At 42.5% G+C, this 15528-nt stretch overlaps 1 protein-coding gene and 1 long non-coding RNA gene across 26 annotated transcripts in view; one reads left to right on the forward strand and one right to left on the reverse strand.

The window, feature by feature from the left end:
- The window catches only part of LRP8 (LDL receptor related protein 8), a 78501-nt gene extending 68965 nt beyond the window's left edge, over nucleotides 1–9536 (forward strand). For 19 of the 25 annotated variants that reach the window (XM_082428960.1, XM_082428971.1, XM_082428983.1 and 16 more), the window contains 4 exons: nucleotides 864–932; nucleotides 4530–4702; nucleotides 5642–5818; nucleotides 8026–9536. In XM_082428960.1, coding sequence (XP_082285086.1) covers nucleotides 864–932; nucleotides 4530–4702; nucleotides 5642–5818; nucleotides 8026–8064 — 458 coding nt within the window. In that variant the 3' untranslated portion in view covers nucleotides 8065–9536. The remainder of the gene's footprint in view (nucleotides 1–863; nucleotides 933–4529; nucleotides 4703–5641; nucleotides 5819–8025) is intronic. The other 6 variants (XM_082428982.1, XM_082428965.1, XM_082428977.1 and 3 more) reach the window with 2 other exon arrangements.
- Nucleotides 9537–10917: 1381 nt separating this feature from the next.
- LOC309645753 lies at nucleotides 10918–15458 on the reverse strand. Its single transcript, XR_014255037.1, has 2 exons — nucleotides 15323–15458; nucleotides 10918–12629 (listed from the first exon to the last, which is right to left on the reverse strand). It is a non-coding gene; the product is annotated as an uncharacterized lncRNA (long non-coding RNA).
- Between the last annotated feature and the right edge of the window lie 70 nt (nucleotides 15459–15528).

The raw sequence follows: 15528 nt of genomic DNA on the forward strand, positions 1-15528 counted from the left end.
GTAGAGCCTGGATTTGAACCCTAGAAGTCTGACCCAGGAGCCTGTGCTCTGGATTCCACTATGCTATACTGTCTCATTTTAATTACTCATTAAAAATAAACTGATGGGGGCTTCCCTGGTGGCGCAGTGGTTGAGAATCTGCCTGCCAATGCAGGGGACACTGGTTCGAGCCCTGGTCTGGGAAGATCCCACATGCCGTGGAGCAACTGGGCCCGTGGAGCAACTGGGCTCGTGAGCCACAACTACTGAGCCTGCGCGTCTGGAGCCTGTGCTCCGCAACAAGAGATGCCGCGATAGTGAGAGGCCCGTGCACCACGATGAAGAGTGGCCCCCGCTTGCCACAACTAGAGAAAGCCCTCACACAGAAACGAAGACCCAACACAGCCAAAAATATAAATAAATAAATAAATAAATTTATTTTTAAAAACTGATGATGCAGATGGACAGACAGACAGACCACCAGAAATAAGAGAGACAAAACAACAGATTCTGGCTGAAAAAGGCAATTGCCCCAGGTAGTCAGCAACATAAAGACCTAAGGGCTCAGCCCCGAGCTTCCTACCACCCCAATACTGTGGAAAGGGTAAGGGATTTAGGTCACAAATCCTGGGTTTGAATCCCAGCTCTGCCACTTCTATGTGAGTCCCCAAAAACCCCAAGAAGACTCAGTTTCCTCATCTGTGAAATGGAGATGACCTCTGTCCTGATAAGATCTGGAAAGACTAAATTATTAAGCAGTAGCCAGGATCATCATTTTGGAACAGGGGCAAGAAGCAGTTGGGTTGTTTTTACTGCTTGAGGCCAGCAAGGACTTGGGACTCACAGTGATGGAGCATTGTTCTGCAAATGTTTGTGTTTTGCAGATGGGAATGAAAGTGGCAAGATGGGCTCAACAGTCACTGCTGCTGTCATTGGGATCATTGTGCCTATGGGTGAGTGTGGCCCCAAGTCACTGGTGAGAAAAGAGAGACCCTGCCCAGGGTCTGGGTAAAAGCACTAGAAGAATAGAGCACTTAGCACACGGACCTCTCTCATTGACTTTTTCTGCCCTGGCCGCCTTCCTGCTCACCTCCCAGTCCTGATTTAGTTTGGTTTCTTAGCTTGGCACACAAGGCTCTTCAGGACCTGGCCCCAGACAACTATCCACATATTTCCCCCACTACCCCTCGCTGATACTCTACACACCAGCCATGTGAAGCCAAACTGTAGGCTCCATGGGGACAGGTCTGGTGTGTCTCTTGCTCGCCACTCTCCCCAGCTAGCAGTGTCTGGCACATGGGAGGAAATAAAGTATTTGTCGAATTAATGAGTAGAAAAAACATACATTTAAAAAAATTCTTAGAGCTGCTTGCCATTCCTTTAATAGATCGTGCTATCTTGCTTTCTTTCTGTTTCGTTTTCAACAAACATTTATCAAGCAGCTATGATGTACCAGATTCTGTGATAAGGGGAGGGAAGGTGATTAAAAATAAGTAAGACATGGTTCTTGTCCTCCAAAAGTTTATAGACTTGTTGGGGAGACACACATAACACAGATAATTTGATACTGACATGGTAAGTCCTAAAATGAAGCCATATGCAGTTCAGTAGAAGTGCTGAGGAGGCACTTACCTTGGAATTAGGAGAGGAGGGAAGCGGACAGGGGAGGGTTCCTAGTGGAAAAGTTATTTGAGCCAAATCAGCCAAGTGAAGAAGGATCAAGAGCAATCCAAGCAAGTGAAGACAGCATGGGTAAAGCCAGGAATGGGAAATGGCACGGGGGGGCGGGAGTGGGGTGGATTTGGAATATGGCCAGAATATAACATTTGGTTAAACCTCACAGAGAGCCATGTGGGCTGATTCATTCTCTCTTACCCTGATATTCACTTAGTATCCTGCACATCCTATCTCTCATACCAGTCTCTTCTCTTGGTCGGATCTTTGAATTGCGATTGTCCGTTCATCGGTTTATCTCCCTTACTTGCCCATGTGTAGTACCTCAAGGATAAGGACTTGGCCCTTTTATCCTAAGAATCCCCAATATGGTGGTGAGTTAGCGAGTGAATGTTTTAAAAACTTCAACACCATCCAAGGGACTGTGCGAGGCGCCAAGGATCCAGGGAAGAAAAAGATAAAAGACTTTAAGAGCTTTCACTTTTTAATCAGACCTAATCATAAAAAAGGTGATACAAGAGAGGTGTTACTACATATTATAAGGTGCTATAACAGAGACCCGATGCTCTGTGGAGGAGAGGGAGTGGCACTTCTAAAGAAGGTGGCATTTGAATTGGCCTTGAAAGGCTTTATTAGTAAAGATGATGGTGAGACTATTCCAGGCTCATTTTGAGTAGAGTGGAAAATACTCAGCCTTGTTTAGTGAAAGAGAAATCAGCTCCTCTCCTGCCATACTCTGCTCCATAGAAGGGCATGTGTATGCTGTTTCCCTGATGTAACTGCCCTAATAGAATCATTATTTTAAATTTCTGCTAATCTGAGGGGTGAAAGATGAATATTCTTTCCCTGATATTTCCCTGGGAGGCAGAGTATCTTTTCACAAGCGTATTGGCCATTTACATTTCATCCTTTATGAATTGCCTATTCATAGTCTTTTCTTATTTTTCTATTGGTTCCTTGTCTTATTCTTACTTATTTGTAGAAATATTTATACATAATTAATGTTAAACCTTTGTAATATATGTTACAAATCATTTCTCCCATCCTGCCACTTGATTTTTAAAATCTGTTTATGGTCTCTTTTGCCATGCATAAATTAAAAATTTTTAAGTATCAGATCTGTTAATATCCTACATTATGACTTCTGGGCTTTGTGTCTTGCTTAGGAAGGTCTGCCTCATTCTAAATTATTAAAATATCTCTCTGTATATTTTTCTACTATTTTAAGCATTTTTTAGTATTCAATTATTAATCCATTTGGAATTTAGAATGCAGCAAGAGGTAGAGATTTAAGTATTTTTTTCTACATGCTTGTCTAGTTTTCACAAGACCATTATTGAATAGTCCATCTTTTCCTTCTGACTTGAATTGTCATCTTTATTGTAAACTATATGCCTATACATACTTTGATCTGCTTTTAGGCTGTTTATTCTCCACCAATTCCTATATACTATTCCTATACACTCGAAACACAACTTTATGATATATTTTAATGTCTAATAGGGTATTATTATTCTTGGAACATTTTCTTAGCTATTTTTATTCAATTTCTCTTCTAAGTGAACTTTAGAATCATCTTGTTAATTCTATAAAACTTATGATGGAATCTTATGCCTTGGGTATATAAATTGATGTGGAGAGAATTTACATTTTTACAACATTGAACCTTCCCATCGAGGAACATGACATATCTCTCTATTTATTTGAGCCTTCTTTTATGGCCTTCAGTAGAATTGTATAGGTCACATAGGACTTGCACATTCCTTGTTGGGTTATCCCAAGTATTATAGTTTTTTGTTGGGCTATTACGAATGTGTTCTTATTCCATCCATTTTCTAATTGGTTATTGCTGATTAATAAGAAAGCTATTGATTTTTTATGTTGATTCTTGATGAACTAAAATCATTTCTAATAGTTTTTCATATGCTTTTCTAAGATTTTCCAAGCATACAATATCTGTTAATGATAGTTTGATTTCTCCCTTTCCCATGTGTGCCCTTCAATTCTTTATTCGGTCTTACTGCATAGCTAGATCTCTGGGACAACAAATTCTAGCAGCGATAACAGGCATCCTTGCCCTGTTCTTATCTTTATGTATATCAATTATTATTGATTATTATAATCTTACCAAAGTATTGTAGAAACCCCCTCTATAGCATCCTGGATAGCTATCACCCAGCCTCCACTTGAATGCGCAGGGTGACTGCTTACTATCTTGTGAAGCTGCTTGCCCCATTTTCTCCCGGCTCTATCTGAGAAATTCCTCCTTTACTCATTAATATATCCATTGATTTAAACTCAGAGCCTGTGTTTCCCTGCTGTGTCCCCTTCTAGAGATGCTCCTCTTCTTGCAGAGCCCCAGCTTTGGAAAGAAGCACCCCACCCCACCCTCCACCCTCCAATTTTGGGAGAGAATGGTTTCTTAGAGAAATCCAGGGAAGTAGCAGTATTAGGGCAAGAGTGTGGTGAAGAAATTCACTCACTCACTCAGCATGTTACTGAGCACCTACTCGCTACTGGGCACTGGGCACAGTGAGAGAAAGAAGGCACGGTCCTTGCCTTCAAAGAGCTCAGTCTAGTTGGGGGTACACATATATAAAGTACAACATTGTAGTCTGGGAACACACATGAGGGAACAACTGACTGTACCATGAGAGGTTGAGAAAGACTTCACATTTGAGCTGGATCTTGAAGGATGAGTAGTTAATGAACGAAGAGCTAGAAGAAGGGCTTCCCAGCAGCAGAAAAAGAATATGCAGAAACAGAGCCTGGGAACAAGGGGCAGTCAAGTTGGAGAGGTGGCGAGAAATGCACTGATGTCTGGGCAATGGGCTGGAGCCTGCTGGAGATCCACTGTAACGTGTCTCTTCCTCCAGTGGTTATAGCCCTGCTGTGCATGAGTGGCTACCTGATCTGGAGAAACTGGAAGCGGAAGAACACCAAAAGCATGAATTTCGACAACCCCGTATACAGGAAAACAACAGAAGAAGAGGATGAGGATGAGCTCCACATAGGGAGGGCTGCTCAGATTGGCCATGTCTATCCAGCAGTAAGTGTTCCTTGCTGGAAGAATTCCTTCCTTCCTTTCCTCCCTTCCTCCTTCCCTCCCTTCCTCCCTTCTTTCCCTCCCTCCCTCCCTCCTTCCCTCCTTCAGACATTTATCAAGAACCTACCATGTGCCAGGCACTGTTCTAGGCCCTGGGGACACAGGAATGCTGGGGTAGGTGGTTGGGATAGAAGGGTATCAGGACCACCTTGTACCTAGAGGCTCTCCTGGAGTAAAGAGGCCTGTCTTTGGGCTGAATACATTTTCAGAACCTTTGGCCTAGAAAGGCAACTGTGGCCATTCAGTTCAAATGCATTCATTTCAGTGAACAATGTATACCAGTTATGTGCCAAGTACCACATAAGATACCAAGTGTTCAAAAGTAAAGAAGGGATGTACTTGCTCCCAGGGAGCTGGTGGGGGAGTTAGAGAGTCACTGGCTATTGAACAGCTGTGTGCTGAGTGCCATGGTGGAAGCTCAAGGGTCCCCTCTTCTAGGAAGCTTTCCCTGGTTTCTCTGTTCTCTCACCACCTCTCTCCATCACAGCACCTGTCACACTATAGTCTACTTGTCTTTTTACTCATTGGTCTCCCCACTAGACCGTGAGCTCCTTGAGGGCAGGATTGTCTGATTAATGTTTCCCTGGTGCCTAGCACAGCATATTTGGCTCCCAGTAAGTATTTGTTGAACCAATGCTATGGAAACATCAACAAAGGTGACAGAAGAACTGTGTCCTTGGAAGATTCATAGCAGTCTTCCACGTAGAGAAGGAGGAAAGTGGCATTCCAGAAAGAAGCATGTGCAAAGGCTGAGAGGCACGACAGGGCGTGGCTTGTTGGGGGATCAAGGACCACAGAGTGGCTGGAGCAGATGTCATGGTTGTATAGCAGAGTCGGGGCTGGGTGTGACCTCATAGGTCATCCAGTCCATCCCCCTGTCAGGCGATCAGCAGCTTTGATCACCCACTGTGGGCAGAGCCCTGTCTTGGGGAGACCAGAGAAATGGAAGACCCAGCCCCTGCCCTCAAGGAGCTTTTTGTCTTGCCGGGGGAACCAAGGTCACAGCTGCACCAACTCCCGAAGAACCCTCTTTCCGAGCTGCCTGTCGTCAAGTGCAAGGTAGGGCAGTGCCACTCTGAGTCTGAGGGGCTGATGAGTGAGGGCATGAACCAGGCAGGTGCAGTCAATCCTAGAAGGCTTTCTGGTTCTAGAAGGCTGCAAACTGTGAGCTGGGTGCCGGGGCAAAGGAAAGATGGGTTAGTTGCAGACCAAGGAAATGGCATGTGGAAGAAATGACTGAGTACGGGTTAGGACAGACAGAATTGCCGCTGAAGCTAATTGTTCATGAAGGGGAGACGTGGGAAATGAGGTCGAGCAAGTGAGGAGGGTTAGCAGATGGCCTTGAGGATCCTTAACCTTGGCTAATCCAAGCAGACAGTTGCTTAACCAGTTTTTAAAGATCAGAGGGGGCACAGTGGAAGAAATGTTGAGCTTGGAGTGGAGATGACTCCCAGTTTCACTATTCCACAGCTCTGTGATCTCAGTCCCTTCTTTCTGATTACTTTTATTTGTAAAATGGGAATAATAACCCCCATTCTCTCTGCTGCCTAAGTTTATAATGTTCAAGTGAGATAGCACATGTGAGAGTGCTTTGTGAGTTATAAAGCACTCTGCACATGTAAAGTGTCATTGTTTCCAGAGAAGGAAACAACCACTCAGGAGGAGCTCTTCCGGATGAATCTAAGGCCTGAAGAATAAGCTCCTGCCAACTGCAGAGAAATAGAGTAGGAGAGTGAGGAAATTGACATTTAGTAAGAACCTACTGTGTATCAGACACTACTCAGTGTTTTACATGTATTTTCTTGTTTAGTCTTTACAGGAACCTATATACTTGATATTATTAGCCCATTTTGCAGATGAGGAAACTGAGACTCAGAGAAATTGAATAACTTACCTAGGATCACAACTAGGAAGTGCTAGAACCAGGATTCAAACTCCTATCTGTATGTACACAAAAGCCCTTCTCAGGTAGCTCCACCATCACTGCTGGGACCTGACTTTGGCCTAGAGATCTATCTTGAGGAGAGTGGGAGGGTCACAGACTAGAAAAAGATAGTCTAGTGGAGCAAGGCTGTGACATTCATGCAAAACCACAAATAATCCAAAGATGATTTGAAAGGCAGTGGAGTTACTTTTTATTGTTTATAGAATGTTCAGAGATGGAAAATGCTAGTCTGGTTCTATCTTATGCTGGTGAGGTTGCTTTAGAATACTCTGGACCCCATGTGTGTTAGGTACTACATTAAGCACTCTACATACATAATCCCATTTGATTTCCCAACAACCCTATGAGGTAGGTCCTATTATTACTCCCATTTAACATGATGAAACCGAGGCTCAGAGAGGTGAAGTGGTTAGCTCAAATTCGTATAGCTATGAGAAAGATCTTGAAACAATGGGGTCTATCCAAGGAGGGTATCCAGGAAATGGAAGAGTGGGACACAGCATTATATCAGGACCAGGTGGGGGAAGCTAGATGTGTAGCCTGGAGAAGAAAACACTCAGAAGGAAGGGAAGGGACCACAAACACTGAAAATTTCAAGGGTTGTCTGTGTAGAACTCTCTGAGTCTAAGAGAATCAGGGAACATCGGAAGATATAAAGGAGCAGATATCATGACAATATAGGAAAGAATTTAAGTCCACTGTCCGCAATGGAATAGACTGGCTCAAGGGTTAGTGGGCTTACCATCTAGTGGTCAGCCATTTGTGGCAGAGGGAAGTCTAGTATCTAATGACTAGAAAGTTGGGGTGAGGGAAAGAGGGATTAAACTTAATTGATCTCCACTGCCTTCCAATTCTGTATAATTAGTTGGGAGGGGTGCAGCCAATTACCTTCCTGATTGTGATTAGCATGCTAGAAACAAGTAGCTAATGGCCTGGGATTAAACATTTGCCAAAGCTAACCCACTGAAGTTGAGCAAACCTAAAATCCTGTAAGGGAGGATGGAGAAAGTTTGGATCTCTGCAGCCCTCCTCTTTACAGAGGCAGAACAAAATAATGAAAAAAGCTATAGCTCTGGATTCATACAGATCTGGGTTCAAATTGAGTTCACCCGCTTGCTATATGATCCAGGACAAATGCTGTTTAAGCTCGTTGAGTCTCAGTTTTCTCATCTGTAAAATAAATATGACAAACCTGTCTTCTGAGGTAGCTTGAAGAATATGTGAGCTACTGCCTATAAAGTAATAGAATTTCTGGTACCTTGTGATCCAATAAATAGCTCCAATGGGTCTAATGATGATTTCTTTGCTCTGTCTCCCCCAGCGAGTGGCATTAAGCCTTGAAGATGATGGACTGCCCTGAGGATGGGACCACTCCCTTCGTGCCTCATGGAATTCAGTCCCATGCACTACACCCTGGATGGTGTATGCCTGGATGGAAGGGTTTCTGTACATGAGTCTGTGTGTCTGTGTGTGTGTGTGCGTGTGTAATTTTTTTTAATTTATATTGCGGAAAGGTAACCACAAAGTTATGATGAACTGCAAACATCCAAAGGATGTGAGAGTTTTTATATGTATAATGTTTTATACACTTTTTAACTGGTTGCACTACCCATGAGGAATTCATGGAATAGCTACTGCTGAGTGACTAACGTGATGTACATAACCAAATGGGGCCGATGGTACAGTAGCTTACTCACCATTTAAAAATTATATTTACAGAGGGTATTTGGTTTTGGGGGGCTTTTTTAGGTTTCAGAGTTTTGTTTTTTTGTAAATAGAATGATTATGCTTTGTGGCTATCCATCATCATAAGTAAAAAAAAGAAAACACTTCAACTCCCTCTCCCATTTAGATTATTTATTAACATATTTCAAAAGTAAGATTAGTTCTATAAGTAATTTAGAGAGGTGAGAGTATTTATTTTTGGTATGATTGGCCTACCACCTGGACTCTGTGTGCATTTATGTTTATGTGTGTATGTGGGTGAGAAAGAAAAATCTGTAGAGAAGAGGCACACCTATGGCTGTTGTTCAGATACATAATGATAAATATATTTTAAAACAGTCCACAAGAAGGGTTATCTGTAGTTTTCAGAGAAGCCTTTGGAAATTTGGACCAGAAAAGAGATACCATGGTTTGTGCAAACATGCAGTGGGGAGAGGTAGATCTTTTCTGCCTCTGGCTGTTCCTGGGATTCCAATCAGTCAGGAAAAGCCCCTCAGCTCACCCGTGGCTACTGTGGTTCTTACCTGGGCTTTCTCTTCTGTGGCTAAAGCCAGTGTACAGATTTCACACAGTACCCAAAGTTGCCGCGAGCTCAGGTGAGAACATGCCTGAACCTTGGCTACTCCTTGTTTTAAAGTTCAGCATTTCAAGTAACTTCATTTTCCTTTAGGACACTTGGGTTGAATTCACTGTTTCCTCTGAAGCACACTGAGGGTGCCATCCTTACTTATAGAGAGCTAAATGGAGATGTTTCTTGAACAGCCCAAGTTTACTGTTGGGACTGGCTCAGGCACTGACCTCTGAGTATGCTATGGGTTGAGGATAAGGATGGAGGAATAGGTTTTGTTACATCTCTATTTCTCCCTTCCCCTTACTCTCTACCATTTCCTTTAGGTGGAGAAAACAAGTTAAAGTGATACATAGGTTTGTTACCATCGTGTGTTCACATAGATGAAACTAATATTTGGCTTAAATTAGAAAAAGTGGCCAAACCTAAAGTCCTGTTTAGGGGGAAACGGCGTACACAATACTACAGTATATTGGATATATATGTTCACACAGGGATTTGGTTTACTGCTTTGTAAATAAAAGGAGAAACTCTGGGTATATGTATAGATTTTTTTTTCATTGTGGACACTTACTTTGCTTTTCCTGGGCCTTGGGGGAGGCAGGGAGAAGTGCACTTTTCTTTTTGTGGGGTCTACCATTGAAAAGATAATCCTACAGCCCCAGAAGGAATTCAGTCCCCGTTGGCTCTTATCCAAGGTGTGGTCTTAACTCTGCTGTTCTGCCACTTAACTCCCACTGGACAACCAGGGATAAGGTGTGACATGGAAGTGTTTGGTTTAAGTAGGAGCAGAGGACATGTATCTAACCTTAACATACCTGGAACTTGACTTGCTTTTAAGCAAATTCCTCCCCTTCTACTCCCCAGCTGCCCCCAACTCTGTGAAGCTTGGATGTCTTACCAGCTTGATACCCTCTGAATTTCCAGGCAGACGTTCTGGGGTTCTGTCACCCTGTTCCTAGGACCTTTCTCTACATCACTCGTGGTCTCCTGTCTTCTGAGAAAATAACTGTATTCTGGAGCCTGGGCAATAAGCTTTGCATAAGCAAGCAGTTTCTTCATGATATACCTGTGTTGATAGTCCTGAAACATTCATTGAGAGGGTATATGCAATTGACCTAGAATGACCAAAACCAAACAGAATTTTAAGAACAGGTGGCCAACTCCTACAGAGCTTAATCACTTACTACTATTCTTTCAAGAATGGAAAGTAAAATTATTTTTGACTGAAGAAAAATCATGAAAGTGAAAAACACTGAAATTTACACAAAACAAGCAACTTTTTCTGTAACCTGCCTCCAAAGAAATAGAATTTCCTGGGGAAATGATAATAGTGACTAATGCAGTTTCTAAACTTTTAGTCAGATCCTGTCCTTCACAGAAAAAAAATAATGAATAGGGTCAGTGATTCAGCCTGAGATCTCAAAATGATGATGAAACACAACTTTCTGAGAGACATCCATGTTTCCTGAATATGCTACAACTGCAGTTTGGAAGAGGCAGTTACGGAAGCAACCTACAAAAAACTGTGGAATACTCATGTGTTGGATGGCAGTAAATAAGATGAAATCTGAGGAGTCAGGTTCATTCTTCTCTATTCTGGGATGCATTTTGAGGTACAGTTGCACTTCTGTTGCCTTTTGCCCCTGCGTCATCATATACCTACAGCCAATAATGGATCACAGAGTCATTGGACTATAGAGCTGGAAGGAAGCTTAGAGATAAGGCCTGAAGGGCAGAAAATTTATCAGACATTTTTTTATGTGTGTAAAAGAAACTAGTCCCAGCCCTTTTCCTCGCTTTCCTTTTCCAGGAGACTACTTTGGGCTGCCCGAACATTGTATCAAACCTGCTACCTATCTTATGGCCTATCTTTCTGGTGGAATTTTGAAAGCACTGGCAGAAATATTCTTCCAGAAATGGGGAAAACTAAAATTTTATTTATTTACTCTTGATAGCATGATTACATATAAAACAGATTGAGGTAAACTGTAACCTCAGAATGAGATCGTATTTAAATGTATAGCAATAAGTACTCTTCATCCCTCCAATTCTGTGTGATTGCAATATGTATATTCACCCACTGAAACCATTTGCTAGGTACCAAGTAAGTGCCAGGTACTGCAGATGTACAGGTCAGTCAAATGCTTTCTGTCCTGACAGAACTCACAGTAGCAATTAGAGGAAGACATGTGGAAACAAAAAAAAAAGGAATAGATATTTTTTGGGGTACTATTAGTTTACAAAGGTGTAAGAATGGGGTCAAGAAAGGCATTGTAGGAAAAGTGGCCCTAAGCTAAGTCTTAGAAATTAAGTAGGGGTGTCCAGGCTGCTTCAGGCAGAGGACACACTGAGCTAAGACACAGAAGCATGAAACAGCATGAGGATCTTAAGAAACTGCATGTAATTCATTGTAATGAGCAAAAGGCTCAAGGGAGACTTAGCAAGAAATGAGGCTGGATGGAAAGACAGGTTCAATGTAAGCACTTTATAGAATACTTCTATTTAATTTCTGATTCAATTAATGAAACATTTCTTGGTCATTTACTGTGTATAAGGCACCAAGTGCATCATGGAAAATTGATCAGAATGTGTTGCCAGCACTTTGCAGACATGACAGTCTTCGCTCAAGCTTTCCTGTGGCCAAAGGGAAACAGTGACTGCTTTTCACATATTTGAGTTGAAGTTTTTTGATACGGTCAATGAAGACTGATAGAAGGGCAGTGGGATTTTCACAGAAGGATTCCATGTTGTCAAGAGCCTCTGGGATTTTCTCAACGGTGAAAAAGAAAACTGGAAATTTTGAAGACGTGGGGTCTGCAGAGGGGACCCCAAGCACTGTCCAGTCGGGTGCTAGGGGGAATGGGGAGAGAGCACAGGAATGTGAGCCTCTCTACACCACTCCCTCACTCCTGCTATACACTCATCATTTCACAAAATATAAATGAGTTATCAGTTAAATGCTTCAGAGTAAATAATTTCTTTTCCCGGCAATGCATGAAGATAAGAGTATCAGAATCTTCTCACACTATTTTTAGGGTATTGGGGATTTTCAGGATATGGAGAACTTAGAGGTGGAGGAATTACAGCTTCAAATTTTCAGTTAATATAAGAAATCAGGAAGCTTTGTTCATTCAGGCTATGCACCATGTGCATAGTCAAGAATCAGCAGAAATCCTCTGCATTTGCAAACACTTTGTGCTATAAAAAGTAATTTTAAAAAGCCACCTGTATATGTATATATATATTTAAAGACATGAAGGTTTTGATACTTTTTTACAAAAATTACAACAGAAAACAAATATCTGTACAAACCATGTGTTTTAAAATAGCATTTTGTTCTATACAAGCTGTTGTTGATGTGGGGTGAGCTCCTGGTTTGCAAACTCCATCACATTGTACACAAATGAACATTCCTTGTTTGTCTTCCTCCGAACACCCCCCAGTGACCATATTTGATGTAACAGGCATGTTAGAATGTTGGGTCACACTAACCATTTATGCTTTTTTGTCTTGTCCTTCTGAGTTCCGTTAGCTTCTGTACTCAGTCCCCTTTGCAGTCTGGTTTCTCTTCCAGAGGCAAAGGGTGGTGTGCTGCATCTCACTAGTTGTACCAACATCATCTTGGTGAACTAAAAACCAAATGTGGACATTTGTAAAATCAGTGCACTGTTTCTAGAGAGAGATTAAATTCATTTTTTTAAAATCTGAAAGTACTGTGATGCTTTAATGAGGGGGGGGAGTGAATGATATTGTGAGATAAAGACTATCAATATTATAATTCCCATTTTAGAGGTGAGATATATGAGTGAAGAAACTGCCCAGAGTCAATAGTTATGTTTAGTGCCCCCAAAGTACGTGTAGCACATGTGGTGTTCTCTGCCTCGATTTTCCTTTTCTGCCTCTTCATCTGGCTAACTCCTATTTGTCCTTGAGTACTCTCCTTAGGAAGCCTTCTCTATTCTCTCAGACTCAGACCTAACTCATAGGGTTAGGTAATTCTGTGCTTCCACAACAAATTTTTCCATTTGTATCCCAATATTTTCGCTCTGCCTCTAACTCCCATGCCAATGAGGTTGCTTTTACCAAGGTCACCCAGGACTTCCTTGATTATAAACCTTGTAAATATTTTCAGTCCTTATCTTCCTTGACCTGGAAGCAGTATGTAACACTGTTGGCACTCCTGTCTTGAAATACTTACTTTGGCTTACATTGACACCATACTCCTGGTTTTTCCCCTACCTCTCTGGCTACATCTTAATCTCCTTGCCTATGAGTTTCATACTTCTAATCTTTCCATTTTCCAATCCAGTCTACAACCAACCAGAGTGATCTTTCTAGAATGCAATAGGTCATGTCACCACCACCTCTTTCCACTTTCCTGCCTAAAGCCCTTCATCCATTTTCCTTCCATTTAAATCCAGTCGCCTTGGGTTTTAGCCCAAACTCCTTAATATGGGTTGTAAGGCCCTTCAGGATTTGTCTTCTACCCCTTCTCCAACCTCATTATTATATTCACAATCTTATTCTGTATTCTAACCACACAGTTCTGGGCCTTCTGTCTGGAACATTTTCTTCAGGAAGACTTCCCTTAGACCCCCTAGACTGGATTAGGAGCTACTCCATGTGTTTCCATAGTATTCTGTGCTTCCCCTATTTGTAAATTTTATCCCTACATTATAATTGCTTGTATGTTCCTTGATTGCCTCCTCTGTAAGCTCTATAAAGGTATGTCTTGTTCACCACTGTATTCCCAGCACATGACACATAGTAGATGCTCAGTAAATTATGCTAACTTCAGGCACATCAGACACATAGACCATGCTTTTTCAGCTATACTATGTGGCCTCATACCCCAAAACCTGAAATCACCTTACAGCCTGATTGGAGTCGGGTGTCCTTTAAATTTTCTCAGCACTTTTGATATTTGCCATATCTGCAGATGCCCAGATTCATCAATTACGTTATAATTTTTTATAATTTCACTCTTGGAAAATAACCTTATGGTAATTACCCAATGTCTCTAAATACTTAACTCCAACTACCACCTCAAGAGTGTCATGAGGATTCGAAGAACAAGCACTTGTAAACAGACTCAGCCTAGGGGTTGACATTTATTAGGTGCCTAATACACAGTGGATCCCTTCTCTTTTTTATACAAGTCCCTTGTTACCACCCACATCCACTGGTTTTTTTTAAATAAGATGCCTTATAGTAATTTACAGTTTACAAAGCATTTTCCAATTTCCAAGACATTGTTTCTTATCCTTACAACAGTTCTGCCAGATGTATAACATTATTATGCTCATTTTAAAGATAAGAAACCTGAGGTCCAAAACATTCAATCAGTTCACCTTTGGTCACAGTGAATCCCTATCACACAAGGGATTATTTTAATACAAATCTCCAGTGACTTTTCCCCCCCATCACACCCACTCTACACTCTGCTACCAATTCTCTTTCAGGGAAAAAAGTAGTAATGGCAAGACTGGGAATGAGAATCAGAGACCACTAGCCCAAATACAGAACAGTGTAGTTAACAGGCGCCAAGAATGATGCCATTTTGGCATTGTCTCTAGATCCAACTCCATTTTCCCCTCTGGCTGGAATTTAGATGAACTACAGCCGGCTTCTACTAATTAGGAGTTTTGTTGCCCTTGGCCTAAGCAAGGAGGAAAAATTTTCCATAGCCAGAAAGCCTTCACAGAGGTCAACCACTTTGGCCTGAAAAGACAAGAGCCTCTCGGGCAGTAATTCTCAATCCTGACTCAACCGGGGAGCTCTGCAAAACAAAACAAAACAAAACAAAACAGAACAAAACAAAACAAAACAAAACGATACCGACACACAGGTCCACTGTAGATTTTGGTTGAATTGGTTTGGGGTAGGGCCCAAGCACCAGTATTTTTTTAGGTGCTCCAAGGCGATCCGATTGCGCAGGCCGGGCTGAGAATCACTGCTGGGTAGGCTGTGCTGGGGAGTGGGAGATCAAATATTCAACTTAAGTCCTATTCACAGCACCTCATCTAGAGACCCGTGAGGTAGAAAGGGAAAGGAAGAAATAAAAGGTAGAAAGAGAGAAAATGGGGGATAAGTGCGGCCGAGTTAGCTGCAGGGAAATGAAAAGCTCCACTGTGGATTCAGGGAAAGCGTCGCTGAGAAGGATTTCTAGAACTCATCCTTAAACAGGCAGAGTTCAGTCGGAGCCTACGTTAGACGCATTCACCGTGGTGCGCTGCGTTCTCCCTTGAGGTCTCCCTTTAACCCTATTTTACTGATGAGACGACCTAGGTCCAGAGACGGTGAAGGGCCTTTTCCGACTCACTCAGTCGGGTGTCCCAAATGGAGGTGGAGCCTGGGGGGACGCAGGATTCCGGGTGTTAAGCCCGAGTTCAGGCAACGCGGCCTCCAGACCCCCGCCCCCCGCCGCGGGGCCCAGAAGTCCACGGACGGCTTCCGCCCTCAAGCCCAGGAGAAGGCAGGTCGACCAGCCTCAGGCCCTTCACGCCTCGAGCTGAGCCGGCAAGGCTG

This window comes from Balaenoptera physalus (genome assembly GCF_965194825.1).
Source record: "Balaenoptera physalus genome assembly, chromosome: 1".
NCBI classification, from domain to species: domain Eukaryota; kingdom Metazoa; phylum Chordata; class Mammalia; order Artiodactyla; family Balaenopteridae; genus Balaenoptera; species Balaenoptera physalus.